At 41.3% G+C, this 12,978-nt stretch overlaps 1 protein-coding gene across 1 annotated transcript; it reads right to left on the bottom strand.

Annotated features, from left to right (window-relative positions):
- Nucleotides 1-3,795: 3,795 nt before the first annotated feature.
- LOC129411903 (calcium homeostasis modulator protein 6-like) lies at nucleotides 3,796-8,357 on the bottom strand. The gene is given in 4 exon segments (XM_055164254.1): nucleotides 3,796-4,177; nucleotides 6,357-6,643; nucleotides 7,718-7,786; nucleotides 7,788-8,357. Coding segments are annotated over 4 exon segments (990 nt in total). The 5' UTR covers nucleotides 8,268-8,357; the 3' UTR covers nucleotides 3,796-4,023.
- Between the last annotated feature and the right edge of the window lie 4,621 nt (nucleotides 8,358-12,978).

Here is a 12,978-nt window from a genome sequence, read left to right as displayed (position 1 = left end):
CTTAATATCTGCACCGTCGGCTGGTGGCACATCATCACCGTTGGTTGCCTGCTCTTGCGACGCACTGCCACCGTTGGTTGCCGGCGCTGTCAGCTGAGCGTTGCCCCTGCAGGATGACAATAGCATGTTAATGATTATTGTTCACAACCTTTTATATTTATATTTTATATTTTTTTTATCACTTTAAATAAAATGTCTTCATATGTTATGGCTTTAAAGCTGCCATCTGTAGTTAGATTAACCAACCCCACTGTTGTATTCTCACATGTCACCACTATTATTATTATTATGATTACTATTATTATTACTGACCCACACAGTGGAAGGCCAAGCGGGAAAGGATCATGGTCAGAATCAGCAGCCACCCCACAATCTGAGGAGAGAGACGACAGGTGAAACAGGAGCAGAGACAGAGGAGCAGACAGGTGGTTAAGATATTTAGTATGTCATTCTTTTCATGGACTCATCCTACAGCCAGTTCTGAGGAGCAAGAGAGTCGAAGAGCAGTGAGCTGTGCTGTACAGTGCCAAGGAAGCCATTCCAGATCTTCATCTGGCAGTCAGGCTGCCTCCTATTGTGCAGATTTTGCACACTGCTCCTCTGGCACAAAAATAACCCCACCTCTGGTTTGCTGCCTGTTGAGGCAAAACACAGACATCCACACGGCAGAGTTAGCAATCGGTCACAGATTGGTTCAGATGCCGTCACCTATCGTTGTCTGCACGTCCACTCACCCCAGCACAAGTACGCCCCACGTGGACACGCCTCTTAACACAATATGTGTTAGACTGGGAGCAAGATCAGGCTCTCTTGTTTAGGTCCAAGCCAATTTCAATCTCTATATATGCTACGTGCCTGGGCGGATGACAGAGCAAGGCCACTCCACCACCCACATTGACATTACTGTTTGGCCAACAAAGTATTGTTGGATAAACTTACACTCCACTTCATGAAGTTCTCACAAAGAACCAAAGCAGTTTTCTAAACCTGGACAAAGATATCACCAACTGTGACTTGCTCTGAGCATGTGAGCCGTCGTCTCTCTCGTTTTAGGCATTTCATCTTTTCCAGGGATGAGTGTCCTTTAATCGCCGCCTCCATCTCCCTCCCTTTGCACAAATGATCGTTATACAGCGTCATGTTGGTCCCTGTCATGGCGCACTTGATGTAGTCCCCTTTCAGAAGAGCCACTGCAATCCAGGTGCTCGGAGCCAAGAGAACAAATGTCGAAATTTGAATCACATCTTTATGAGTGTTCACTTGGCTGTCGCAATGCAAACCCTGCACCAATCTCCATCTTCTGTCAGAAAAAATAAAACCAAGAGTCATCAGCACCAAAGCAGGAACAAGCAAAAACACCAAGCTATAGATAAAGTTGAGTTGGTTGCAGGGGCATTGGAAAGCCACACTGGAGAAGAGCTGTTCGATCGATGCAGTGAGTATGACTAAGCTGAAGCTGTTCTGCTTGCCGACGAACTGGATGATGGATTTAATCGTCTCCATTTCGCTGCTGAGGTGAGACAAAAGCTACAGTGAGTTCTGACAGTGGCTTGAGTTGTGGCTGTGTCTTCTGTGTCTTCACTTTTTAAATTGAAAACCTCTCCTCCCCTAAAATGAGGGCAGAACCATCTTTGGTTTCCCTGTGTCATGTGCCAGAGCAATTAGATTGTTGTCTAAAAATAACTTCCTTAAAACTTATTTTCTTACTGTGAGCGATCCCGCCTCTTCACAGACTTGATCAGACTTGTAACTTAGCCAGATTGCTCCACCTGGATGATTTGGCAAAAACAAAAACAGCAAATCTCTGTCCCAGTAAACATCACGTCTTATGGACGTGTAGATCATGTCTAGATCGTGTCCATTGTTCTAACACCAATTCTGGACAAAAAAATTATCTCAATTTTTTGGACGTCTAACTATGACCCACTTGGACGTCAATCTGCAGTTAAACATTTGAACCATGGAGTTTTTTGGGCGTCATGGGGACGTCTAACACAGGCGCAGGAAAATGACGTTATTAATGATCATGGAAATTCTGCGTGTTTGTCAGGGAAAAGTTTAAGTTTGACATTTGAAGTTTAAACTGTATCCTCCATTGTCCTGTAGCTTCGTGTGACTCAGTAGATTGAACTGGAAATGCTTTACACTTTTGTGTTTCCAATTTCTGCTGCCAAGACAAAATGATCTGGAACATTCTGCCACCGTCTTAAACAACATCACAGTTCTGCACAGAGCAGTGGAACAGTCGATAAAACACTCTAAAATTAGTTTAAATTTAACATGGCCATATCGGCTTTTCAAAGCCTTGATCTCATCAGATCTCAGAAGCTCAGCAGGTCCTGGTCTGGTCAGGACTTGGATGGAGACTCTGGGAAAATCAGGAGCCATAGGAGGCACCAGTCACAAAAACTGTTGTTGTGTCCTTAGGCAAGACATTTCACCCACATTGCCTGGTTTGAAAGTGGTGTGTGTGTGAGTGTTGTGTGGTCGGAGGGGCTGATGGCACAGATTGGCAGACTTGTTTCTATCAGTCTGTCCCAGGGCAGCTGTGGCTACAGTAGTAGTTTACCACCACTGATTGTGGAGTGAATGGATAATGAACTGTAAATAATCTTTGAGCTTCCAGAAAAGCACTATGTAAAACTGATGCATTATTATTATTAACATACAAAAGACGTCGACAGTGACCTCATTTGGACCAGAATTAGCCTTGTCTGGAGGCCTTGGAAATGTCAATACTGGACGTCTGGAAGACGTTGGAAAAAAGAAGTCATCTGGTGTCACAGTCTGCACCTTTAGTGGGACTGAGATTGGATGTACAAAAATTACCCTGAAAAGACATTTCAGCATTTCTTCGTGCAATCACATTTTATTTAATAAATGTTCTGAAATGTGATTCATGTATTAGTTTGTCACTTCATATTTCAGTGTTTTTGTCTAGACATGTTTAAAATGTGAACTTTGAACAGATTCCTATTATTAATTAATTATTATTATTATTATTATTAATCACAACTGCAATACTTGTAACTTGAATGAAATATATAGTGCAGTGAATGGTCTCCATGGAGATGCCTCCCCAAGCATAAAAGTAGCATAGTCCACCTGTTGTGTCCTTTTTGTTTGAGGTGGTTTGTAACTCACATAAAAAAAAAAAAAAGCACTCGTGGAGATCCAGATCCATTTATCCATTTATTTTAAAGAACAAAAAATAATGATAATATTCTCCGTGGTTGACTTTCCTTTTGATATAATGTGGTCACAAAATAGTATCTTTTCCTCTCCACTCTCCACGGGCACTGCCTTCCCTGCCCTGCTCCTACAGGTGGCAAGATATACCTGATTGCAGGAGGAGTGGAGAGAAGATCAGGATGACTTATAATAAAAAATTCTATAATAAAGAAAAATGTAGTTTACTATTCTATAAAATTTGATAAATTAATAACTTCTTAAATAAATATAAACTGGCTCCAACCACCTTTAAAATAACACTTTTTATGGAAGTCTCACTCAGTCCAGGGTCTGTAACAAAATTGTAAAAATTAAGTTAGTCCTGAAGCTGTTTGGATGAGAAATGGAACATGTTCACACTACCAACCTGGGAGTGAAACTGAACACCAAATCAAATTTTGTGTCATTAACTGTACATATCTGTGTACATGCTACTTTTATAGCATTGTCAGCTGTTGTAGTATTTTTTATATTTTTTTTTTGCAGTTTGAGTGCAAAGTGGGTTAATTTATGAACGACAAATGAATATGTGTGTACTGTGTGAGTGCTGGAACCATCACACTGTTCTTTATTATTTAGGGATTGTTTTATTCTTCATTTTGTGCAGTACAGTCCTGTTTATAAAATGTGCTGTACAATAAACATATAAACTTGGATTATGAACATTGCAGAACTAACACTGAAAATAAAAAGAAAAACTAGGTTGACGGTCCATTGAGTAAACTAGAATTAAACCCAAACAAAACCTGGACTATGATTAAAAACATTTGTATATGACTGTTCTGTTCCCGTTCAGAGCGCGACGTTTCCTTCTTCCACCAGCCCCAGAGCGGCGGGGGGGATGTGGGCGGAGCCTGTGGACCTGACTGACATGTTCCTCATCATGGCGTTGTCTGTGTCGGTGTGAGTCTCCACAACACCGTGCAGTGTGCTGTAGTGCTGCCCCCTGCAGGACGACAACAGCATGTTAACAATGACTGGTGTTTATATTTAGTTTTTTATCACTTCTTATGGCTTTAAAGCTGCTACACCATTTATAATTAGATGAGTCAAACCCCATGTTGTATTCTCACATGTCACCACTAGACGCTGCCTATGTTACTGCTGTCTGACAGTGTGCCAGCTGTGGCCTGACAGAAGAAAACTGGAAAGCACAGGTGAGTCTGAACAAAGACCAGATGAGGGAGGCGGGGCCAGGTGAAGTGAGACCTCTGCTTTAAGTAATTTCAATAGACAGACATGCTGATTCACGTCATTTAAATTTAAACACTGGGATAAAAAGCGTCAGTGGTCGTCTGGAAAATGTTTAGAAATGGAGACATTTTGAATGCCATGTTATCTTTTTGTACCTTGTTTTATAGGAAGAATGTTGAGTAAAGTACTCAAAGATAACTGCAGAGAAAGAAAGAGACAGTTTTAAAAGAGAGAGAAAGAACAGTAGGGCCCGGTCAAGCAGAAGTAAACAGCAAGGCCAGAAATTCAAGTTAATGCATCTGATATAAAAATGTATTGAACAGATACATATGTACTCTAGTTTATGAAACTGTTTACCTTTTTTCTGTACCATTTTTGGTTCTAAAGTTCCATACGTTTTAAACAGACCATGTATGAAACATGGAACAAAAATTATTTCCCAAATTTCAAAGACCTGCAAATCCTGTAAATAAATGGATGTATTTCATCATATCTTGTGTTATTCCATCTTTGAACTGTTGATGAAGGTACATGATTTTTCAAAAAAAAATTATTTAAAATAATTTAAAAAATTGTTTGGAAGGACTGACATATTTTATAGAAATAGTTTCCTTTCATTTTGAAGTAATATTAAAGTATTCAGAAGAATAAAGTTGACAAATTATGCAAAATCATGCACCTTCTACTTGTTTGTACAATTTTCCCTCTGTTACTTTTCCCTCCGTTACCATGACCTTTCTTAATAAAAAATCTCATTACTCAAAAAGTAAGAGGTTTTTCAACCTAATCTTGTACCATATGGTAGAAAACTATATGAAGCAAATATTCAAACCAGTTTGTTAAGGATATGTAAGTGAGAACCAAGAGTTATCACTGTTTGGATTTATTGCCCAAAAAGTGCTGGATATTTCATTCCCTCCGTTACCGACATGAGTTTAAAAAAAAAAAATTGTCAACAACTTGAAAGAATATCACAGGTTTAACTTGACCCTGTTGGAGTGTAACTCTTTCCTACATTCTGATACTTTACTTATTTCAATAGTCGCTCTAGTTTCTGAATAAGAGCTATTTGAATGTCAAAAATCTGCCCGTTTCCCTCCGTTACCACTTGACCGGACGCAGTATCCTTTTACTTCTACTTGAGTGATATAGTTTAAAGTAAAAGTACTCTTGAGTACAGGTTTTAGTGACTCTTCCCATGTGCACTGAATCATTTTTGAGCATTTGTTTCCTGTACCACTCCTTCAGATTTATGGTCTATCCTTTGAAAAGACCAGAGTTTGTACATTATTTAGGGGTTTTGTCCGAGTTACATCAACTTTAAATGATAAATCACATGTTATTTGTTTGCAGTAATGATGCTCTGATTATGTTTAAAGATCTTCTATGTTATACACATATGCCATGTTATATGTTATGCCGTGTCATAACATTATTACCCCGTCAAAACAGACCTGGAGTTGCGTTTTGTTTCATTCGCATGTTTGAATAATCCTGCATCATTCATCGATCTACATCTCCAAAGCTCAAAATGCTCTGTTCCACTTTGTGATGTCATGAAGCAGCAGTTTTAAAGTTAGACTAAAAAACAGATATCTTCTACTTTATGTTCAGTAGAGATTGGCTATTCCAGGCCTTAAATTATCCAAATGGTTGTAGTGAAGCTGTATGGAGTTTAAAATGTAAAGCCTAATTTATAGTCATGCATCAAATTGAGAGTTTGCGTCGCCTTGAAGTCCCTCTGCAGAGCGTCTGCGTCGACCGACGTGCACCTCCGAAATGTTGTAACTACACATCAAACTGACGCAGAGACCAGGGAAAGTCAGCCTAAATATTCATTCACACATGTTAAACAAAACACAACTCCTGGTTTGTTTTTGACGAGGAAACAACATTATAACATAGATCAGAATATCTGTCCTCTAACTTACCCTGGTTTGTTGCGGGGCATGTAGAGGGAGGAGATCTGCTGCCACTTTCTGTTTGAGGGCGTGTGGACAGAGTCTGGTTCGGTGTCGGTGAAGAAGCTTTTGACGTTGCGTTTGGCCAGTTCCCGGGCGTGTTCTGCCGAGTACGAGTCCAAGGCCGAGTTCTCCTCCTGGGTGTAGAGCCTCCAGAACTTCAGCTGGAGGTAACTGACCGGAGACCAGCACCGAGCCACACAGTTGAAGGCCAAGTGGGAAAGGAAGATGGTCGCGATCAGCAGCCAACCCACAATCTGAGGAGAGAGAGGACAGGTGAAACAGGAGCAGACAGGTGCAGAGACAGAGGAGCAGACAGGTGCAGAGACAGAGGAGCTCAAAGTTCCTAATTTCATTACTGACTACTATTAAGGATTTGCCTGTGATTTAATGTTTTGGTGACCGTACTGGAGGTCAAGACTGGGATTATTCAGTTTATTACAATATAATCATGGCGACTCTAAACAGTGCAAATGACATAAAACTGTCTGAAACCGCCAGCTCTTTAGATCAGCCGTCATTAAAAAGGTATAAAGCTAAAGTTTTTTTTTTTAAACTATTCATCATCATTGTTGAAAATCTTGACTTTTCACTTGGAATGTGTAACTTAGTAAACGAACCAGACCAGAATCAGATCAGACCCTTAGACTAGACTCTGCACAATCTGTAGTTTGTATATTTGATATTATAGGCTCGTCTATGAAATCCAAATAATACAAATAATACAATACAAATCTGAATAAATAAAAATGAGATGACAGAAGCCCCACAGCCTCTCCCCCCACAAACCCACAGCGGAGCAACGCTGCAACATCGGCCCCACCGCTCAATAGACGCTCCACGCCGCTGTTCCCATCCTCCCCACCAATAGCGCCAACTCCGCTGCACAACATGCGCATGTGCAACGACGCCATCGGCCGCACAGGTGTGGACACGGGCCACAGAACCCCAGGTAACAGCGCCCAAGCACGACACTGCCCAAAAGTCCCAGTGCGAGTGCGTCGCTAGTACAGCAGGTGCTGGGACAGACAGTCGCGCTGACTGGACGTCCCTGAGCAAATCCCGCACCTCAGAAAAACTGTTGTGTGTCCTGTGTGTTATATACGTTTATTATTTATCCGATACCTGATCGGACCATAACGGCCGAGTCCGGATCGAGTCCGCAGTGATCAGATAGGGACAACCCTACTATACACTATACAAAAATACTATTTTGGACCAACAGAAAGTAATTAGTTGGATAAACATTACAATCACATTTCATGGACTTGTCACAAAGAACCAAAAGCAGTTTTCTAAAGCCTGGACAAAGCAAAATCATCACCACAAACCTGTGACTCTGCTTTGAGCGTGAGGAGCACCTCGTCTCTCTCGTCTTTAGGCACTTTTCCACCTTTTTCCACAGGGGAATGTGTGTAGCTCCTTTAAACAGTCCGCCTCCATCTCCCTCCCTTTGCACAAATGATCGTTAAACAGCGTCATGTTGGTCCCTGTCATGGCGCACTGGATGTAAACCCCATTCAGAAGAGCCACTGCAATCCAGGTGCTCGGAGCCAGGAACGCAAACGTCGAAATCTGAAAGATCACATTTATAAGAGACTTCACTCTACTGCAGCTGCCACACACTCTCTCCTCTCTTCGACACAAACCCGTCACCAATTTCCATGTTTTCTTGGACAAAATAAAACCAAGAGTGATCAACGCCAAAGCAGGAACAAGCAAAAACACAAAGCCATACAAGAAGTTGAGTTGGTTGCAGGGGCATTGGAAAGCCACACTGGAGAAAATCTGTTCACTTCCTGCAGTGAGTAACGCGACCAGGCCGAAGCTGACGCTGGTCTGCTTGTTGGCGATGTTGAGGATGGTTTTAAACTTGTCCATTTCGCTGCAGAGGTGAGACAAAAGCTACAGTCGGTTCTGTAGTGGCTTAAGCTGTGGCTGTGTCTTCCTCTTTTGAGTTGAAACCCTCACCTCCCCTTCCCTAAAATGAGGGCACAAACACTTTTGGTTTCGTCAGCCAGGGGAACTACAGTGTTGCCTAAACAAAAACTCAAGTACACTTCAAAATGTCACTGTTCAGATGTAGTGTCCACTAACTACTTGCTTGCTGCGAAACAGTGAAATATTAAGCATCTTGTGTATTTTTGTTGCTAAAAATACCTTCCTTAAAACATGTTTTCTTGCTGTGAGCAGGCCCGCCTCTTCACAGATCAGACTTGTAACTTAATCGGGTTGCACCACCTGCTTGAGTTGGCAAAAACAAGAACAGAAAAACTCCCTGGAGACAACTGGCAGACCCTCCACTATTTAAAAATACAAAAAAATGTTCTGAAATGTGATTTTTGTATTAGTTTGTCACTTCATATTTCAGTATTTTTGTCTGGAACTGTTTAAAATATGAACTTTGAGCAGAAACTTATTATTAAAACATAAATCGAATCACAATTGGGTCATTCCACGCCATTTCATCAAATTTCCAGAAAATCTCATGCATCATGTTTTTTAAAGATTTTGAAAAAATGACCAGCTGGTCCCTTACTATCATGTACTATCTAAAATACATATGTTTGGTACCATATGAAAGGTCTTTTTCTGGTCTTTCAAGAAAAAATTATTCCAAATTTTTTCATCACTACCCACATGCCATAAATTACATGTGAAAATCTGACCATGTTGTGTTTTCTTGTTTTTAACAGGACCCTCACACATACTATAACTATTTCAAATTTTCAACATTTGGTGATTTTTTTTAACAGTCCGAGTACATATCTTGATTCTCAAAAAAATTCACGGTTCTCCGACATCTACAAGTAGGTTTAAAAAGGGGCTAAAAATGGTACACTACAGAAATGAACAAGTTTTTTTTTTTTTTTCATATTTAAGTTCATATAAAATGACAATGAGTTGAGATACCAAACTTTTGATAGATGTTTTTTGAACACAGAGTAGAGGAGAATAGGCCTACAAAATTTCAGGCCTCTATGTGTGATACTTACGGAGATATCGACCTGTGAAAACAGCCAAGAAAATATGACGTGATTTTGGGCCTGTAACTTGACACATACCTCCCTCACTAAATGAGCTGAAACTTAAAAAGTATTGATCGAAAATGACTAAAACTTCACAGGGTTGGTACATGGGAGTAAGGGACTAGTTGGTAATTTTTTCAGAGTTTTTGAGATGAAGTGCGTGGGCCATTTGTTGAAAAGGCCTGGAATGACCCAATTGCAATGCTTGTAGGTTGTCAGAAAAAATGTAATGAGATATTTTTCCATTTAGTTCAGCAGCTCTAAATTCAAATCATGTTAACTAGACTTCTCTTGTTTATTGGTTTAGTCCTGGTTAGGGCCTGGTTTAGTCCTAGTTTAATTCTGGGGTCTTCCTGATTAAGAGCCAGTTGGTAATGTCTAGATCTTGTTTAATTCTGGTTCAATAGTCCTACTGGATTGACAATTCTCGAGGGCAAAGTTTGCCTTTTGCATTTCATTTTTCAAACAATCCAATAGGCCTAGCAGTTTTGTTATATCACTATTGAAACAGATCTGGTGTTCAGATCTGGATTTTTTGTGACCCCAACGGCCCTCAGAAAAATCTGGCCCTCAAGAAAATGTAGTTAGGGTGATCAGATGTCCCAGTTTTGAGCCCTGTGTCCCCTGTCCCAGTGGATTTATCCAAAAGCATTGATTTGTCCCAGTTTTATACAAGACATGTCCCTGATGTCTCTATTTTTTACCAATGTGATACCTGCCAACAGTAAAGAGAGGAATATAGAGCTCCTGGAGCTGACGTCATACCGGCTCATCACGCACTAAGTGTCGCCATTTTGGCAGTAATCAGCAGATCGGCTGACTCGCGCTGTACGACTCCAGCACAATAACAGATTGTTGTCCAGACGCAGCTGCGATTCATTTCTGAATTATTTTGCCAACAATTTTCCAACACAGAGAATGTAACACACGAAGATCAGAGCAAGTACCAATGTGCGAACACGTGGCTCCAGAGTGACTCAAAACTGGGGGTGTGTACGTCTGTTCAGGACCTGCCTGCACAGAGAGGTCCTGGGGTTCCCCATGTTCACGTAGCAACCAGCATTTGTTATTTTAGGCTTATAATTAACCAAATAATTTTATGGCAATAGGCAATAGCCTATTCAATTGATTCGACTTTAAAAATGCCACGCTTTTAGCCTAGTGTGAGAAATACAGTCGGATTAGATCCAAACCAGAGTCCTGAACCAGCAGAAGCAGCTCCGGTTCAGGCCGGGCTCAGAGGAGCTGGAGCGGGGAGCGGTGTCAGGAGCCTCGACCTGAGGAAGCGCGTTTCCCCTCGGGAAGAACCAAGAGCACGAACGCTCAGAACAACATATAACCAACCAAACTGGACTCACACTTCTGTCCGGATGCTGCGTCACATCGGAACCAGACACGGTTCTTGATCGCGGAGGACAGGAGCAGCCGTCCGGACCTGTTGTCCACAGCACATTCTCACTTTCCCCGCACAGAACCAGCACACAGACAATGACACGGAACCGCTTGGACCCAGTCCATCAAGCACTGGTCTTGCTCACTCCCATCTGGAACCAGCACATGGAGGACGGAGCCTCTGGACCATCTGACCAACACGCTCGGAAGACCAGACCAAGGACCAGACCTCAGCCCCGTCCTGAGCGTCTGAGCTGCGGTGAGTTCCTCTTTACCGCTGTTGGCTGCTGCTGTTTCCCGACCTCAGAGCTTCTGCTCCGGGCTGATGTACGGTGAGTTTGTACAAAGTTCTACATGTTGCTGTTTTATGAGTTCATGACACTTGAGATGAGGACGGTCCGTGGTCTTAACAGGGAACATCGGTGTTGATAGTTGGAGGTATCGCTGTTCTACCGGGAAACAGAGGCTCGTCAATCGGACCAATTTTGGTTCGTTTGCCGGTGTACTGCAGATCTGGGACGTCTTCTTCAGCAGAAATCATTTTTAAAAAGCACCCCGGGGGCATTATACGGGTCGGTAATGTTTTAATCGGTAATTTTTTTAAATATAAAGTTCAATGTCTTGTGAATTAAAGTGAGCTGTGTACTCCGATGGCTTGAAAGCTTCAGCGGTGGCACTATCCATTTTACTGCCAAAATGGCGGCTCGCCCACCGTGAGTCACGTGGGGTCCGGAGCTCTATATTGTTATTTGTTTAGGTAAACTACAGAAAAGCTGCTTTAAAACGACTAAAACAGAAAGTAAATGTGACTATACTGACTCACATGTTAGTTATGAATGGGTCGGGTGCAGAGCAATTTTCCTTAATTATGCACTTGTTTCACAATTTTATTATTACCAAAAACTCCAAACTGGGAGGGTGACCAGATTTTCAAAATTCTAAACTGGGACACACTTGGGTTGGGATGGTTGATATAATTAAAATTGTGAAAAGAGCACGTAACATTGTGCATTCTCACGTCAGCCATAATCAGAAGAGCTTCTGTCACTGCATTTTTTTTATTTTTTTTTTTGCTTTATGGTCATTTGCAAACACGGTTTCTGTATTTTGGCTAAAGAAATTACAATGTTTGCTCCTATTTACTGTTGGCAGGGATCAGATTAGTCAAAAATTGTGATTGTCCTGTTTTAGTCCTGGTTTAGAGTTGAGGTAGTCTTGGTTTAGCCCTGTTTGTCCTGGTTTAGATCAAATTGGTCAAAAATAGGGACATCTGAGACATTTCTTGTATAAAACTGGGACAAATCACTGGTTTTGTATAAATCTGACGGGGCAGAGGACACAGGGCTCAAAACTGGGACTGTCCTGGATAAATAGAGACGTCTGGTCACCAGTGTTGGGAGTAACGCGTCATAAAAGTAACAAATTACTGTAATGTGTTGCTTTTTGCTGTAACGCAGTAATGTAAGGGTATTACAAGGGAAAAAATAATATTTTACTCAGTACAAATGTCAGTAACGCACGTTACGATGCATCTTTAACCTGGATTGAAGTGGTGGGTTTTTCATTTTTCTTCATACAAATTCACTAAAATCACCACGATATCAGCAGCGGTGAAACGCCGGAGACGCACCCACGTAGACTGTGAGGTGACTGCGGGCAAAAGGACCAACGGAGAACTCCACGCACTACGGGGACAACTGCATCTGATGCCCGATTGTGCTTTGCAGAGTACAAGTACTAGTACAAGATTAGTCCTGGTTTGGTCCTGGATTAGTTTTGATTTAAATCTGGTTCAGTCCTGGTTCAGTTCTTGTTTAGACCTGTTTTAGTCTTGGTTCAGTTCTGTTTTAGTCCTGTTTTAGTCCTGTTTTAGTCCTGGTTCAGTCTGGGTTCAGCTCTGATACAGTCCTCCTCGTTCAGTCCCTGGTTCAGTCCATATACGGTGCAAATGTTCAGCATCTTCACAGTTATTTTTGTGAGAGTAACTTAAAAGTAATGCAATAGTAATTTAATGCCTTACATTTTAAATACAGTAATATTGTAATGTAACGAATTACTTTGAAATGACAGTAATAAGTAATAAATCACACATTACAGTTTTAAAGTAACTTGCCTAACAGTGCTGGTCACCCTACAATCCCAGTTTTTTTATTTTGAAAATCCGGTCACCC

This window comes from Boleophthalmus pectinirostris, unplaced genomic scaffold, assembly GCF_026225935.1.
Source record: "Boleophthalmus pectinirostris isolate CB_2022bp ecotype Guang Dong unplaced genomic scaffold, ASM2622593v1 HiC_scaffold_6, whole genome shotgun sequence".
Taxonomy (NCBI): Eukaryota; Metazoa; Chordata; class Actinopteri; order Gobiiformes; family Gobiidae; genus Boleophthalmus; species Boleophthalmus pectinirostris.
This window is presented reverse-complemented; position numbering and strand designations above follow the sequence as displayed.